An 18,253-nucleotide genomic window follows, 5' to 3' on the forward strand; every position below is an offset into this window, starting at 1 on the left:
GGGAGGAGGCGGAAACTTTTTTTTTTCTTATTCTCAATAAGATAAAAAAAATGAAAAAAAAAAACTATTAGCAGAAGGCTGTGTGAAGGCATGCTTGTTGGGCTCACCTTCCCAGCCCGGGTCTGATGCTGAGTCCACAGGGCCACAGGTCTCCTGGAGTCACCTTCCCACCCGCTGAAGGATAGACCAGACCCTATTGCTTGGTCTCTGTTTCCTGCCCTTTGTTCGATCTGCTTGGGTTTATTTGTGGAGCTGAATGAATGCACAAAGGCTTCTTTGTTTCATGGTGAGCAAAATGAGGGCCGGATGACACTCGGTCCGTGTCGAAGGCTGTAAAGCTGCCGGAGTTGAACGCCTTGTTGCTGGTGGCAGGATTATTTCATTGCACTTTTCTGACGAGAGCCGTTCCTTTCTCCTCCTTGTCCCCGCCCTGGCTACACCTAGAACCTGGGAGGACAGTGGGTGTAGCCAGGGCTGTGCCCTGCAGGTCGGGCCCCCACAACTGTGTTCCACAACTCCAGAGCAGGGGCCAGGCCTTTCTTGGAGACCCCTTAGACTCCTAACAATACCCACTCTTTACCAGGGAGCACTCTGGATGAAGGGTGTGCCTCCACCACCACACCCCTATCGTGAATGTGCAGCAGAGGCAGGAAGAAGATTCTGGAGCACACTGCTTGTGTCCCTGTGCGGGTCCTGAAGGAGTGTGACTGTTGCTGTCTGAAATGAGGGTGTTCTAAAGAGAGGGGACCCGTGCCTCCCTTTAACCAGCAGACTATTGAAACAATAGACCCCAGAAACTGGAATTTCCCGAGGATTGTCATGTTAGAACAAGGAAAAGTTGGAGTCTGGTGCCAACCAGAGGAAGGTGTCTCATGGAAATGTCACACAGTTCTGACAAATGTCAGCCCCTTGGCAGCAGGCAGTGATAGATCACTGAAGCGTGGGACCAGACTTTGATCAGAACTAGTGAGTCGTACGTACCTTCCTGCTCTGTTTACCCTTAAACCTCGTGTTGGATCCATAACATGAATCTGAGGAGTCCCTAGACCTCTTTGTTCTTCTTTCCAGTGTGGCCACATTGAATAGTTTTTACTATTACTTATTTCTTGAATTGGCCATTTGAGGACAGGTCATTAGAGCGGCCAGGGCCCAGGCTCTGACCCTAACAACCAGGGTGGCAGAAATCCTCATGCTAACCCCGAGTCTGTACATGTGAGATATCCTATGCCTTACTGGTGCCGGTTGTGGACCAATAACTCTGTAGGGCTGTTCAGATCAGATTGGGGACCTTGTGGATGTGGGCAGCCATCCGGGTAGCTCTTAAAAGCTGGAAGAGGGGGCTGAAGAGATGGCTCAGTGGTTAAGACCATTGCCTGTACTTCCAGAGGATGTGAGTTCAATTCCTGCACCCACATGGCAGCTCACAACTGTCTATAATTTGAGTTCCAGGAGATCTGACACTCATGACAAAACACCAGTGAACATAAAATAAAAATAAATAAATAAAAAAAGCTGGAAGAAGGAGCCAGAAGAGGAGGAGACAGAATGAGCTGGGAAGATGAAATGGAAATTGGTGCCTCTGTTGTGCTGGATTGAAAGAGAGACGAAGAAGCTGAGAGCCAAGGAAAGCCCCAAGACTGGCTCCAAAAGATTCAGGAAAGAGAGGTCCTGCAGATCCCTCCATTCGAGTAGCGAGTCCCACTGCCGGGTGCTGTCTTCAGCTTTGCAAGACTGTGTGTTTGTGACATTTTAAGCCGCTGTCATGTGTACTTGCTATAGCTGCAATGGAAGCCATCAAGGACAAATGGGATTAAATAGAGCCAAGCCCGGGTTCTGGTAGCCCTGAAAACGGGGCCACCTTCCTCAATACAGCAATCGCAGACACAAGCCATAGGGAAAACAGGATGAAGGAGGTGTACGCGAGGGTGGGGAGAGGGGTATCCAGAAGGCTAAACGTCTGTGATTAGACTTGGTTGTTTTAGAGATAGGAAACAAAACCTAGAAGGGGTCAGTGAGATTAGCAGCAGTAATCCCTACTGGAAATAGTTTACTTTTTTAATAGGTTTGCTGTTAGTTTAAAAAAAAAATAGTTTTACTGTTTGAAGCATATAGAGCCTTTTCTGGGCTGGTTCCCTTTTTCTTTCTCCCTTTCACAGAAACCAGGTGGCCCACCTGACCCAGGACAGAGACTTTGGAGGAAACCTTTTAAACAAGCATGCTTGGGTCTGGAGAGAGCGGGCCGAAACCCAACACCAGAGCCAGTTTCTGTATGGAAGCAACATAGAACATTTTTTAAATAGTATCTGTACCCAGATGTTCACAAGGGCAGGGGCAGGGAAGAAACTGCCAATGTGATGGCTCCATTGTTAGCAGGAAGGTTCTTATCGTGAATAAGAGATAGGACATATTCTAGTGGCATCTGGAAGAGTCCAGAGCAGAGAGAAAGAGGTGGTCTGGGCATGGCCAGGTCCAGGGAAGCTGGGGAGTAGGAGAGAATAGTGGAGATAGTGAGAGAGCAAGAGGGTAGTGGTGGATGGTAGTCAGACAGGAAGTAGATGGTGTGGTGGCTTGAAGTAAAATGACCCCCAGATGGAGTGGCACTATTAGGAGGTGTGGCCTTCCTGGAGGAAGTGTGTCATTCTGGAGGTGTGCTTTGAGGTCTCTTACTCAAGCTTCCCTCGGTGTGACTTCCAGTTGATTTCCTTGTCACCTTCAAGATGTAGGACTCTCAGCTCTAAAACCATATCTGCCAGCATGCCGCCATGCTACCCATCGTGATGATCATGGGCTGAACTTCTGAACCTGTAAGCGAGCCACCCCAATTAAATGTTTTCTTTGTAAGAGTTGCTGTGGCCACGGTGTCTCTTCACAGCCAATGAATACCCTAACTAAAGCAGACAGAAGATTGAATGAATGGGGTGGACAAAGCGTGTGGCTTACAAGGAGGAATAGATGGAGGAAGGGAAGGGCCTGGATGCTAGCATAAACTTTGAAATGTATAGCACGGGCTTGCGATGCTGAGGGTCCTGTACTCCAGCATGCACTTCGGCACGCAGGTAGGCACCATGGGTAACTCGAATGTCCCTTCTGCCAGAGGCAGGGAAAATGACTCCTTTTGGGGTACAGAAAACCCATTTCACAAGTTCCTGAGGAGTTGCTAGCTTTTACTTAGCTTCCAGAAATCTTTCTATAGTCCACCTTGAGTTCATTTCTGGATATATAGCTTGCCCGTGAGATCTAACAGGAGATACGTTCAGTGAAGCTGGGTTGGGAAGAAGACAAAGAGACCCAGCGGCTCCCAAGTTCATGAGCCTCAGATGTAAACAGAGAGCAAGAGATGTGCAGAACTATGCCATTCTGATCAAGGTGTGGTCCTGTGCTTTACAAGTCATACATGGTCTCCTGGCCTGGCTACAGTTGTCAGAACTGTGACATTTCTTCCTGAGAGGTAATTCCTCCTCTGGCTGGCTCCAGGTTCTATCCTTCCCCTCCTCCCGCTGCTTGAGATTTCTGAGGACATTCTAGTTTCTTGGGGACTAAAGTCTGACAGCCAAAGAGAAGAGCATGTTTCTCTCTTGGATACCTTCACTTGCTAAGTAGGATTTCCTGACTGCCAAGGTTGATTGGGTCAGGTTGTATAAAGGGTGTATCTGTGGTTCCCAATCCCCTTCTAAGTGACTGAGACCCTCATTTTACAAATGCCTTCCTTGCTTGCAAGCAGCCCCTCAAATGCCAGCAGAATCTACTTAGTGTAGGGTCCAGCACCAGCTAGTCTCGGAGAGGCCAGTGATTTCATTAGTCACAATTTAGGTCATTTTGTGCACTCCCTAAAAAACAAGGCCCAGTCAAGTTTGGGGGAAATTAACTCATTGAGCTGATTCTTCATCTTTGTGATGTCCGCAATCTCCTTAGAATCTGTGGCTCCTAGCCATAAAAATCGACGTACAATTTCAGTGATTGTATAGCTTCTCACAGCTATCCCTCGAGGTCTCTGTGGCTGCCAGGGACGTCTTCTGCCATCCTAGGCTGGGAGGCCTGGCGGTAATAAATTCACACTGAGGGCGGATGGCTGTTTTCCTGCCAGGCTTCCCCGGGGCTTTGCCAAGCTCTGGAAGCAAGTTCAATGGCTCCTCATTGTTTGTACATTTTACACTTACAGATACACCCAGCTGTCTAAATTGTGTTGTAATTCGGAGATTGCTACGGCTTTTTTTTTTTTTTTTGAGGTCATTTGTGCCTGGGGCGGACTGAGCGGCAATGGTTTAATTACCTATTGCACATACTCCCAGATAATGCTGAAGGGTGAAACGCTGGCTTCTTGTCTGATTTTTGAGAACAAGTGCCCCTTTGAAGACTTATTTGACACCACTGTTTGTACATTTTGTTGGTAATTTCACATTTTTGTTTTGACACTTGTTTTTAAATTTTTGTTTATTATCTTTATGGGTATGGTGGTTTTGCCTGTGTATATGTCCTGTGCCAGATGCATGCAGTAGCCATGGAGGCCAGAAGAGGCACTGGTTCTCTCGAACTAGAGTTATGGGCAGTTGTGGGTTGCCGTGTGGGTGCCATGTGGAATAGAACCTGTGCCCTCTGGAAGAGCAGCCCGGGTTCTTACCCTCTGAGCCATCTCTCCAGCTTATTCATTCATTCATTCATTTCATATATTCACGTGTAAGTGCTCACAGAAAGGTCAAATATCAACTCGTAGGTCCCCTCCTACCACGTGGCTTCCTGGGATTGAACTCAGGTTGTCAGGTTTGGTGGCAAGTGCCTTTAAACACTGACTATCTTCCTGACCCCTTAGTATATATTTTCAAATGGCCCTCAGGGGACTGGAGAAATGGTTCAGCACTTAGGAGAACCTAGGTTTGATTTCCAGTATCCCCATGGCAGCTGACAACTGTCTGTAACTGTAGTTTCAGGGGACCCAGTGCCACCTTCCGGCCTCCGCAGTCACCAGGCATACAAGTGGTGCACAGAAACACACGCAGGCAAAATTTCTGTATACATAAAATAAAAAATATAGATTTAAGTGGCTCTCAGCCCAGTGCTGTAGCACCACCTTGCATTTCTATGTGCAGAGAGGCAGTGATATCCCTCGGAGAACATCACTTGTATATAATAAGCTTTATTCTGATTGGACCTCTTGTGCCGGTGGCTCTGCATTCATTGTGACTTGATCAATAATGTGTATTCAATAAGGCATCTTTAAACAGAAAAGCCACAAAACAGACAGCAAAGCCACAGTGGTTGACTATAGCCATCCTGACGTCTTAAAGGGAAAAACGACAAATAATAAGAGCTGGATATGAGAAACAAATACAAGGATACAGAAAAGCAGTCCTGACTCAGTAACTCAATTATTGTGATAAGATCTAAGCTGTCCGAAGACAGGGTGTTTATTTTTCTGCACCTCTAACAAGGATGTTAAAGCAACAGTCTGTACTTACTGGGGCCAGAATATTTGTAGCCTTGAGTTTTGCTATGGGGTACCTGCAGAAAAAAACCGAGAGTTCTGAAGTCGGAGTATATGGGACTTTAGTCACAGCCAGCAAGGCTGTCCCAGGCCAGGAGTGGGAAGCAACCGCCACCTCCAGTTGGTTTGTTTTCAAACCCAGGAACCGCAACTGTGACATAGACAGAGAGGCCACTGTGGACATCTGCAGCAGGCGAGCCTTTATAGTGGTCAGGCCTTCTCATCCTCGAGTCAGGGACACCTCGTGTAAGAATTTACGGCTGGTTCACAGACCAGTTTGCTTGAGGAATTTATGGCTACGTGACCAGAGACCAGTTTACCCCAGGTGGTTCTCAGAGTATAGTTAGGAATGCTTTCACGAGATGGCGTAGCTGGCATCACCCTACAGTTTTACCCTTCTCTCATCTCTAAATCCAAGTAACACCTTACAAATCCACACTTTATTTTACAAATTACAATTTAATTTACAAAAGATCATTCCTTTTAAAGAAACGTTGTTACATTCTTTTGTGCATGTGTGTACATACACGTGTGTGTGCGTGTATATACATGTATGTCTATATGTGTGTGAGTGTGTCCATATGACATGACACATGTGGGAGTCTGAGACAAATTTTTTTTTTTTTCTACCGTGTGGGTCCCAGAGATCACACTCAGGTCCTTGGGCTTGGTGGCAAGTGTCTGTGACTGCTGAGCCATCTACAAAAGGTAATTCTTTAAGATGAGAAATGAGTATCAAACTTGGCTTAATCTTCAAACCTTGTAAATTACAGTCTGAGTCATATGACTTACAAGCTACAAAATCATTTATCTAGCCTTTGTGAAGATAATATCAAAGTGCAGCTCTCCTCCTGAGCCTGTCTTGGTTGGGCGTGTTCTGTCCTTTCCTAACAAGTTCTCTCTCTGAATGCCGATGTTTATGGAGGCATCCACTTGCCCTTGTCTTCACCTAATCAGTTCTCTCACTTTGCTTCACTCTGAATGTCTCTTCTTCAGGCATAGTCAAGGCCCTGGCTTTACCTGAGTGGGTGTCCCTAAGGGGAGAACTCGGGCTATTGGCTGTTTTGGACTGAGTCTCCCTGCTGCCTGATACAACAAAGTACAATAGGATATTATTACTGCTTCTCAGTCATGGTGACGGTCAGCCTTCAATTTCTTTTTTGTTTGTTTGTTTGTTTTGTTTTTTGAGACAGCATTTCTTTGTAGCTATAGAGCCTGTCCTGGAACTTGCTCTGTAGACCAGGCTGGCCTCTAATTCACAGAGATCCACCTGTCCCTGCCTCCCAAGTGCTGGGATTAAACTCATGCACCACCACTGCTCTGCTCAGCCTTCCTTTTCAGATGGCTTCCTGGCTCCATCCTGTCTGCAGAGATAGAGGGTCTGTCTTTGACCTTACTGACTGCTCCAGGTGTGCATCCCACCAGCCGCCACCAGTCCTGAAATCCTTGTGTCCTGTTTAGTAGGTATCGCAGGTTCTGCCAAGGGGAACCTGGTAGCCTCCCACTGTGTCTTGGTGTTTCTGTTACTGTAAAGAGACACCATGACCATGGAAATTCTTATAAAGAAGAACATCTAATTGGGGTGACTTACATGTTCAGAGGTTTATTATATGGTGTGACGTGGTGGTGTGCGAGCAGACATGATCTGGGTAAGTAGCCAAGTGTCCTACATCTTTGCAGGCAACAGGAAGTAGTCTGAGACACTGGGTGTGGCTTGAGCATATATGAGACCTCAAAGCCCACCCCACACTCTGAAGCCTGGCTGACTTCTGTGAGTCCTCTTGCCTCAGCTCCTGAGTGCTAGGATTACAGGCGTGAGCCTCCACTCCCAGTTTAGATTTTGTTATTTAAGGGGATGCTAATAGGGCCAATGAAATGTCTCAGCAGGTAAAGGCACTTGCCACTCACCCTGACTGCCCGGGTTCAGTCCCCATCCTACAAGTCGGAAGGGGAGAGCCACTCCTGCAGACTATCCTATGATTTCTGCATATGTCATGTGGTATGTGCCACCCCCACAAAATAAATGTAGAATAAGTAATTTTAAAAAGATACTGTCCATAAGGAATATATATTGCTACATTATAGCAAATTTTTGTGTGTGTTGCTAGGGCTCAAACCCTATGTACTAGGCAAGGACTTCAGACAGTAAAATATTTCGCTAACTATGGGCTGGAGAAACGGCTCAGCAGTTGAGAGCACCTGTTGCTTTTGCAGAGGACCGGGGTTTGGTTTCCAGCACTCACATAGTGGCTACAGCCATCTGTAACTTCAATTCCAGGGAAGCCAATGCTCTCTTCTGACCTCCACCTGTGCCAGACATGCATGTGATGCAAATACATATACATACATGCACACAATAAGAAATAAATCTGTTTTTCAATATTTAGTAACTAGATTCCAGTAAAATGAGTGCCCTCTGTCATCTTCCTTTGTCGTTAATTTTTATACCAGCTTTATTGAAATGTAACTCATATACCACACAACTGATTTCAGAAAGTATATAGTTCCATGGTTTTTTAAAGTATTTTAGTATTTATAAGGTTATCTGACCATCCTTACAATCTAATTTTAGAGTATTTTTGTCCCCTTTTAAAAGAGACCCCATTAACAAACCTGCACGCTCCTTTGTACACACTCAGCCCCTGCCACCCCTGAGTCTGCTCTCTGCCTCTCTCAGTTCACCTGCTGTGGATGTTTTATGCACATGGGTTATCTGTGAGGTCCTTAGTGACCACGTCTCTCACAGAGTGTAGTGATGTCACAGTGATTCGGGTCTGTGCATTGTTCTTAATGCAGGTGAAGCATCATTTTGAGGAAAGGTCTGTAGACCTGCTCCCCCTCCTGGAATCCCGAGATGCGTGTCTATGGCATCCCAGCCGTTGTCCCTGTGTACCTTCCTTCTTGCTCCTAAACTAGGCTGGGACATTGTTTGGGTACTGACATCATTGCCAGTCACCCAGCAGGTGACTAGCACGCTGCAGCTTGCCTTGGGGCTCACTTGCCCCAGCCCTGAGTCACCCTGACCCGTGTGCTCTGATGATGCCTCGTTAGAAGCAGGTGTCTTGGGGATTTCCTAGATAAAGTTCCTGTGGCTGGCACTTAAAAAAAAAAAAAAAAGGCCTGGATCGCACATGGATTATGAGACCTCACCCTGTTCTGAGCGTGTGTTGCGCAGTGAAGACTAAGGTAGCAGTCAGACCCAAGGTGCCCCGCACCACCATCCACCCAAGGGCTCCCAGCACCTTCCTCACCACCACCCCCAACACACAGGAAACTGCCAGTATTTCCAAAGAACAAGGCTTCCGTGGGAAGGTCTAAATCTTTGCATTTCTGATTCTCGGATCCTAAAACCTGTACACATGGCGTCTGTGGGCCGCGCTATTGTCTGTGTTTCCTTTTTCGCGTGGGTGAGAGCCAGATTGGCAAACGCAGCGTGAATGAACGAGCGTGAACAGAGCCACTTGCTTGCTGATGTCTCTCTGATCTGTTTCTCTCCCCCCCCCCCCCCAGCTCCGGAAGAGAAGGAAGTCATTAAAGGACAGTATGGCAAGCTGACGGATGCCTATGGCTGCCTCGGGGAGCTGAGGTTAAAATCCGGTGAGTACCCATGGCTCAGCAGTCTGGCCAACAAGCTTTGGGCAGCCCCTGGTGTTAGCCAGGGAGGCCGTCCGGGTAGATATTCTACTTTCATTTCTGAAGATGTTGCTTTAGGTTTCTCAGCCTGCTCCTCTTGGGGGGTGTCGGGGAGAGGAGTGGCAGAAGGCTGACAGTCGCCTGTCTGGAGGGCATGGTTTCCAGCCCAGGGAAGTTCACCTGCCTTGTTTACCGGTTCTGAGTTTTTGCAAGGTGGTCGGGCTTCTGTCATCCTTTCTCATACGTGTTATGCATCTGGCTTTTTAGGCGCGTCTGGTAGGTAGGCTTGGACCACGGCTCAAACGGTCGCCTGAAGCAGCATCACTGGACATCCTGGGTGTATCTGGAGAGAGAAAGGGCTCGAGGGGGGGTGGGGGCAGGAGAGAAAAACTGTGATGCTCTGTGTGGGAGTGAGGGAGAAAGGAAACTGCATCCAAACGGGTCTGACGAGAGAGAACCCACAGGAAGAAGTGGGTAGCCCTGCTTGCCCCTAGCCGGTGGCAGCCACCTCTGCAGCGCCTGTCCTGCAGCCCTTCTTCCCCCCCTCCCAGTGAGGAGAACCTGCTTGAAGTCTGTCTCACCTATCATGAAAGACTAGGCTGTGGAGTCCAGTGGCCTTTCCAGCCAAGGCCAGGGCGCAGGTCACATTCCTAATGAGATCGGCTGGGAGGCTTCCAAATTCAGGCTTTGGGGGTTTTTTGTGAGCCAAGCATGTGAAGAAGGTTCTTGGCAGCTCACAGCCTCTGTTTGCACAGACAGGGTTTTAGGGCTGGCCAAAGAGCGGTGATGTGCTTACCGCTACTTCTCTGGGCCGTTGATGTGGTGGTTGATGTGGTGGGGTGTTCCCCACCACCACCGCTAGATATGATGATTACACTGCTCACTTCCAAACCGGAAATGTTTAGGAAAAAACATGCGGTACTCATGCGACGAAATGAACTTGCTAGATGCTTGGGTTGTGCCGAAGATTAGACCTAGTTAACATGTTCAGTCTTCAGCATCAGCTCATGAGACAACCATCGTCTCCCTGTTTACAGAATGGGAGAAAGGAATCAGGTTCAGAGATTTTTCCTGACTCACCTTGGGGTGAAGAGTTCAGCTGGGATTTACAACACTCCCAGCGGCCTCCAAACACTGACTTTTTCATGAGAATGGGAGCAGCCCGAGGTTTGGGCTGGGCTTTGTCTCTGGAATCTTTCTGAGGTTATAGACCCCTGGAGTCCTGATCTTGCCCTGCAAGGACCGTAAGGGTGGTGCTTCCTCTTGCTGTTAGCCTTAGCCCTGCTCCCCAGGGAGGTAGGCTTGATTGGCATCCTGCTCACATGCAGAAGGGAAGGCCTGGAAGCTGCCCTCTCGCACCCTTCTGTAGTCACCTTTCCCCCCGTTTGTCATCTCTGGTGTAACGCCCTGGCACTTGGCAGGGTTCACAGTCCGGTCTTAAAGGTATAGCTGGCAGTTTTTTTAAACACGAATGGATGATACATTTATCTCTGGCAGGGGCTCGTACCCAGGGAAGCAGGGTAACTGGCACCAGCTCGAATTGTTTTCAAGTAGGACCTAGACTTTACACATGTGCCCTGTGGCATCTCAACCGACCTCGTGTATCTTTCTGTTAGAGGGCTGGTGTCCAGCGACAGGAAGGAGTGACAGGCGATGTCCTTCACTTTCTCATAGGACAGGGGTTTTCCTGAGCTGTGAGCTGAGGTCAGATACGGGCGTTGGTTCTGAGTAGGATGGGGAACAATCCATAAAGAATCCTTGTCTGGGTGAGCCTGGGTCTCTGTGGGGTCCGCTGCAGGGAGTGGAGTGGCCAAGTGCCCTGCCCTCCAAGCTGGCCAGGTCTGTGCATCCCCTTTCCTCAGCTAGTACCCCCACTACCCTCTAGGGAGTGAGTGGATACAGTCTCCTGTTGGGCCAGGTCAGACCAGCCAGCCAAGCAGGGTGCCTCATCAGTGGGAGGCTTAGGTACAGAGAAGACACCAGCACGGTTGCTGATGTCCTCCCAGACCCCAAAGCTGCCTTCAGAAGTCCCTTCCGGAGCTGGTGAGGAAGTGTGACTTTAAGTGTGTCTGGCCCTTTGTCAGCAACTTCTGGAAAGTGTGGTGGTGTATCTGAAAGATGGGAGGATTGGACATTAAAACCAAGCCTTGCCAACCGCCCCCCTCTGGTATGTTCAGAAAGCACTGGCTTGAACCCAGCGTTACTTACCCTGTGTCTCCTTGACCTGGGCTGTTTTCCTCTGTACTTCTCATCCTTGGGTGTTTGGGGGCCTTGGAGGATGGTGCCCTGTGGGGTGTGGCTTCTGATGGTTTCCTCCTGGGTTTTCAATTCAGACAGAGTTAAAGTTCAGTCCTTTGAGAGAAGAACAGGCATTTGTGTTAGAAATTGAGAAACACGCGGTTGCATGAAAGCCCATCCGGAGCTCCCGCCGGCGGGAAGGGCTAAGAGTGCCCGTGATTAGCAGTGAGCTGCCTAAAACACAATACAAGCACAGAAAGGCATACAACAGGAAGAAGAATCCACCTCTACGGTCCCAGGGGTTCGGTTCTCTCTTGACCTGGACTATCAAGACCTCCCTCCCTCTTCCGTAGCTGCGGGGATGATTCAAACCCCAGACTGTAATGGATTATGTCTCCTGGATCTCTGCAGTGCACAGCCCGGGAACTGGCACACGATAGCCCCGGAAATTTCCCACCAGATTCTCCTGGATCCCCACTCCATCTTCACAGCTGACCTTCTGTGCTCAGTTGCTTTCTCTAGGTCTGTTCCCCTGTATGAACAGAAACTGACTCCTCTCTTTCCCACAAAGCCAATACTTAATTTTTGCATTGTTTGTACTTATTTATATATTTTTGTTTGTTTATTGTGTGCATGTGTGGTCATGTGAATGTATGACATTTGTGTTAAGGTCAAAGGTCAACATGCAGTCATTGGTTCTCTCCTATCATGCAGGAATATTTGGTGTGGGTGGGTGTGTGTACGTGCAGATGCGCACATGTGTGCACGCCTGTGTGGCCACGTGTATGTGTATGCATAGCATTCCTATTTTGGTCAAAGGACACCATGCAGGAATTGGTTCTCTCCTTCTATCCTGCAGGAACCTGAGCTAAGATCATGTGCTGGTTGGTTTTTGTCAACTTGACACAATGTGGATATATTTGGGGAGAAGGAATTTCAATTAAGGAATTGTCTCCATCAGATTGGCCTGTGGGAATGTCCTTGGGGCATTTTCATGATTTTTGATTGATGTAAGAGGGTCCAGTCCACTGTGGGCAGTGCCGTCCTTGGGCAGGTGGCCCTGGACTGCAAGAGAAAAGTAGCCAAACAAACCAGAGGCAGCAAGCCAGCATGCAGCACTCCTCCGTGGCCTTTGCATCAGCTCCCGTCTCCAGCTCTTGGCTCCCTTCGATGATGGCACGCAAAGTGCTAAGTGAAATCAGCCCATTTCCAGGTTGATTTGGGCTATGGCATTTAACACGGCTACAAAACTCAAACTAGGACAGGTCACCAGGCATCGGGGCAAGAACTCTGCTAGACGAACCGTCTTGCCACCCCTCCCACACAGTTGGCAACTTTTAAAAAAAAGCATACATACACACACACGCACATGCATGTCATGGCATAAGTGTGGGGCCCAGAAACAACATGCAGGGATTGGTGCTCCCCTTCCAGCATGTGAACCCTGGGAATTGAACTCAGGTCGCCAGGCTTGGCAGCAAGTGCCTTTACCACTGAGCCAGCTCACCCACCCCCACAGAGTTTTTAAGAGTTCTTTATGAGGGGCTGAACATGACAACCTTGAAATGTATGGGTGCTCCTCGAGGTCTAAGGAGGCTGGTCATGTGGTAGGATATGACATGGGCACAGTGACCATCCTGAGACCGAAGGGAAAGAACCTGTGTGTGTGTGTGTGTGTGTCTGTGTGTGTCTGTGTGTCTGTCCGCACTACATCCTAAGAAGTTCTGCAATGTGAAAGAGGCTTGGAGGAGACCACGGGTGAGGCTGGTGGCTTTAGTGGCTGTTTCCTGGAATAGTCAGGGTACAGACTCACAGAGGTCGGTTCACAAGGGGATTTCTCTGGAGAGACGTCTGAGTCACTAACCTTTGGAGACTAAGGGCGTTCCATGTCCTGCAGCAAGTCTTGAAATGGACTGGCCATTGTCAGTCTTTGAATAATTTATTTTAATACTTATACCCAGGAGTGTGTTGGCAAGTGCTTGGCCTCCAGCTATGGGAGTGGGGACTCTGATATAGTGTGTCTGCCGATTTCTTTGGTGTAAATTTCCTCTATAGTGTTGGGTAGCACCATACACATGTACTCTCCCAAGCTGAGAGCCCAGCCACCATGTTGTAGTCAGTGCACCTCTTCTGTGCTATGTAAACAGAAGGGAAGAGGGGCTAGAGCCCACACCGTGGAGACACACATCATTTGAATCAGAATCTATCAGCGGGGAGAGATTGGGACACGCCTCAATCCCTGGTGTGTCCTATTGTGAGGCTCAGAGAAGGTAAGCCACTTGTCTGAGGCCCCAAAAGCCGCAGGAGGAGCATAGACTCCACAACACCAACTAAGCTTGATCTTTAACCCTACTGTAAGATCCCCGCTGTTTTCCCCTGAATTCGGCCTCCATTGGCCACTCCTGAGACCGTGCTGAACCTAGATGCTGAACTTCTTTGCTTCTTGGTATCAATAAGAAAATTGATCTTACTTCTCAAAAGCAAAACCCAGGTTCTAGAGTCAGGGTGTGAGCCTCAGGAGAGGCCTCCTCATACGTCTGAGGCAGGTGGACCCCTCTGACCTTGCCTTGACCCACAGTGTGCGCCTCTGCAGTTTTGCCAGCCTAGACAACTCTGACCTGTGGGCAGGAGCCAATGACCTCCAGTTTACAGCTGGGCTCCACTCTGAACCTTTCCTTAAAATCTACAGCATATGGAGCACAAGTGAGGGCTGCTGAGCAAGACCAGGAGAGGCCATGGCCCAGCGTGGTTCCACAGGTCCATACTCCTCTTTGGCCACAGAGTGCACAGACCTCCCAGGTCTCAGCTCTCTCTAGGAGCTGATCTGTTTGGGAATGTGCCCCTGGTCTGACCTGCAGCCACCCTTCATTCTATGTCGTTTTCTCTCATTGGGCTATGGCCATGGTGTCCCCGCTCTGGAGGTGATGAACTCTGGGGTGCCACACAAAGGTGTGCTTCCAAACTGCTGTCAGTACTATTGAAGACAGCGGTGTCATAGCTCAGTACCATTCATTTGTAAGTCAGGGGCTGCCGTGTGTTTGCTTTTCTCCTAACTGAAGAATTTACTTCGATATAATCTGTCAGCATTAATAGTAACTTTGCTGATAAATTCCTTACCATTCCTTTCTAGCACTAACTGAGGATCTTGAAGAATTGAGTGACATTTCTGTAATTAATCTTTCTATTCCCAACTATTCATCAACACAGACAGTTTTCTATTGAGAGGGACAGGAGAGATGGCTCAGTGGTTAAGAGTGTGTACTGCTCTTTCAGAGGACCCAGGTTCAATTCCCAGCACCCATATTTCTGACTCACAACTGTCTGGAATTCTGACTCCAGGGGATCCACCACCTCTGGTCTCTGTGGATCGACATACACGCATGTGTGCACACACACCCACAAATACACACAAGTAAAATAAACATTGAAAAAGAAAATCATAATTAGAAATGGTGCAGTCTACTGTCCTTCCATCAACTGGTAATATTTACCATCTTGTTATAAAATATCATCACTAAACATTTTACATTTCATGTTAAACAAGGATTTATCCAAATGTTTTGCTTGCATTGTACGGCTTATACTGTTTGCCCAGAGTGGTGCTACAGTTGACTGCAATAATAAATCCGAGCCTGGTTAGGACACTGCTTAACTGCCCAATAGTAAGAGGTTGGCCAGTGGAGAACTCAGAATGCAGAAGAGTCTGTGACAGGGTGAGAGTCTGAGGGACAGAGGATGGGAGTGTGTCTGGAGGGCCACCTGCTCAAGAAGAGCATCCTCGGGCGGTCATGAGCGTCCGCTGGACACTGGTAAGGAAGGTTCTAGCAGTTTTCTTTTACCTGTCAGCACCTAGAATATGCTGCGAAATGCAATGCTACCAATCAACTGAAAGCGCCCTTCTGTTCTACCCAGATAGAGGTTGTAGGAGGGCAAGGAGAAGCTCTTCACGTGCTGGTCTTTGGAGGCTTTGTGTCTTCTGTGTTGGACAGTGTTGAGTGATGGGAGAAAGAGGAGGAGTAGGGCATGTGGAGCCCTCTGGTGTCACACCTGTCCTGCAGGCCCTTGGCATTGGACCCTTAGGTCTAAAACTTGTAGGCCTGCAGGAAGTCATCCAGCTTCCTTAACCCTTGCATTGAAGCTTGTGGGCAGGCCAGGCATTGTGATTCTTCAGTCCTTGACAGTAGCCTGTGCCATGGCTCCCAGGCCGTGAGTGTCTGAGACCCTTGGCCTTAGAGGCTTGGCAGCTGGAACTCTCCCAGAGACTTAATTCTCTATATGGAGGCTCTATCCTCCTTTGCTCCCAGCCTTCCATTCTCTTAGGCACTGACTGCCATCACCCTATGCCTGCCCTGGCTGTCTCTGTCAGGCAGCAGGTTGTCTTGCCGCTTTTGCAGCTTGGTCTGCTGCCTGCTCCTCTGCAGCTTGCCGCTGTTTCTTCCTGTCCCTTAAGGGAAGCCATTTATTGGGCTAGAGCTGTAACACCCAGGCCTGGCAGCACAGGTTCTCCCAGCCCACTCACTAAGTGAGTCTTAGCAACTTGTTTATACAGTCAAGAAGGATATTTAGACCAATCAGGAGACACCTCACTTGTAAATTAAGGTTTGTGTTTGCACCAATCAGCACACTTTGCATATAAATAAAAGTGTGTGTTTGTACAAATCATTGTGTTTTCCCTTTCGCACCAATCGCAGCAATCCCTCAGCTGGGCCGCTGGGAAAATATGCTTCTTAGGCCTTGGTGGAAATGGTTTCAATGTTGTCTATGATGCCTGATAGCAAAATAAGTTTGGAATGAACTCTTCCACACAGTCCTGGCTGAGGCTGTGCCCGCAGGACTCAGAGCCACAGCTGTGGTCCTTGTGAGTGTTTTCCAAGGCATCTGCGAAGTCTTCAAAACAGCTGGCGTTGGTGCAAGGTAATCTACCAGTTGTTTGAATGTCTCTTTGCTCAAGGCAACAAGAGTCCAACAGCTGCCAATTAGTCAGATTGCCCATCCCCCCACTGCCCGTACCTATTTATAGGAAAATGAGTACCAGGATTCTTACAATAAAAACTCAAACAATTTATTAACATTAATTACGATTTTAAAAGATTTTTAACAGTACTTAGCATTTGCCTAGTGCCCAAGAGAGCACTGATCTCCATCTGCTGTCACAATATTGCTTTTAATATACAGGTGAAAACTTGGGTGTGCAGTATTATTATTATTATTATTATTATTATTTGCTGTAACAAAGTTCCAGAGATCAGAGCTGTGGCTCACAAACATTTGTAAGTACCTGTCTTATAGTCCAAGATTAAGGTGTCAAAAGGTCAGGGGCAGGCAGACCTCAGGCTTAAAGAAAACCCCATGTTGCAGTGGGGTTTCAACCCGGATTAGTGTGCCTGGGTCCTGACTTTGCATATGAAATGGCAGTGCTGGCTCTCTGGAGCAGTGTTGTTTGGCCCAGTGTCACTACTACCCACCAGGAATATGGCAAGTGCCGGCTGGAGAGCAAGACTTAGCCCGAGTAACTTGCCCAAGTGGTATAGCCAGAAAGTGGATTCAGGTGATCCAGGTGATCCCAGTTCCCCATCTCAGTCACCCCTGGCTTTTTAGCCTCTGCTTGCCTCCTTTCCCCTCTCTGTAAAATGGGCTGACAATGGTGGTTGTTGGGATGACTAAGTCACTGTATAGTACCTGGTGTGCGGAGCATCATCCTGTGTATCAGCTATATCGAGGCATTTGGCTCGGCTGTGCACACTGAGTGGCTCTGATTTGCCTCTGTGCCTTCTGGGGTGCTGCCCCAGCTTCAGGGCACCTTCCCGTAGTGACACCATTTCTTCTCATTCTCTGTAAGAGTCCCCTTTCCCCTGCCACACAATCCTTCCTCATCTCTTTCTCTTTCATTGAGCCCCAGCCCAGACCATGGGGCCCTGTCTTGGCCCTGCAAGGGAACTTTGCTCGATACTGTTTTCCCCTAGCACCGAGCTCATCAGTTTAGGCAGCCGGGTGCCCAGGCTGTGGACCGCCTCAGCCTCACTGAAATTCACCTACCCTGCTGGGAAAACCTTAACTGCTTTAATGGCCCAGCAGAACTCTGGTGCTTACATTATTTCAGAGTGGCTTCCTGAGAATGCACACGCCAATTCAATATCCTCGCCCCATGGGCACCCTCCTTCCCCACAGTGCATCAGTCAGCAAGTGTGAGCCGTGACCTACTTACTCTTTAATAAAAACCAATCATCCCCTCGCCAGAGCCGCATTCCACCAGTGAAGAAGAAGGGCAGCCTCCTGGAGGCGGCGGGTGACGGGGTTTGCTGCCTTGTGGTCTTTTACAAGAGTGTAGTGAGACATGAGGATGGCATAAAGCATCGTTTCAGCCAGCGAGAGGCTGCTGGCCATGTGGAGTAAACCTTACTGGGTGGGAAGAACTTCTTGATAGATCCAGGCCCATCACCCACTGGGGGTATCTCTTGGACCCTGTGTTTTGAAAGGGCACACAGTATGGCCACCACCCCTTGATGTGGGTAGTATTGTTATGAATTAGGGTACATGGGATAGAAAAGGAGCAGCCAGGGACAGTGTGGCAGGGTCTTGGAGAAGCGTGTATCAGTCTCCTGTACTGGAACTTATTTAGGAAGTGTTCACATACATGTGCTGTGGTAGATGATAGTGTACACTGAGTTCCTGCCCCTGGGGAGAACCGCTGCTGCTGAGGGACACAGCTGGAATGAAGGCTACTGGCTTTCTGTGCCCAAGTGCCACTGGGAAACTTCTGATACAAAGAGGAGCATCCCTACTGTCTTTGGAGAGCAGGTCCAGCTTCCCGGAGGAAGTGCTACCCATAGATCTGAAAAAGGGTCAGGGGTTTACCCAGTGAGGGAAGAAAGGCTCCTGTGGTTCCAGGTGTAAGGCTAGGAC

At 48.5% G+C, this 18,253-nt stretch overlaps 1 protein-coding gene across 4 annotated transcripts in view; it reads left to right on the forward strand.

Moving 5' to 3' along the window:
- The window catches only part of Synj2 (synaptojanin 2), a 95,102-nt gene that overhangs the window by 23,715 nt on the left and 53,134 nt on the right, over nucleotides 1-18,253 (forward strand). For all 4 annotated transcript variants that reach the window (XM_050135782.1, XM_050135783.1, XM_050135780.1 and 1 more), the window contains exon 2: nucleotides 8,990-9,076. In XM_050135782.1, coding sequence (XP_049991739.1) covers nucleotides 8,990-9,076 — 87 coding nt within the window. The remainder of the gene's footprint in view (nucleotides 1-8,989; nucleotides 9,077-18,253) is intronic.

Source organism: Alexandromys fortis, unplaced genomic scaffold (assembly GCF_014885135.2).
Source record: "Alexandromys fortis isolate MF-2015 unplaced genomic scaffold, M_Fortis_MF-2015_v1.1 scaffold_23, whole genome shotgun sequence".
Lineage (NCBI taxonomy): Eukaryota > Metazoa > Chordata > Mammalia > Rodentia > Cricetidae > Alexandromys > Alexandromys fortis.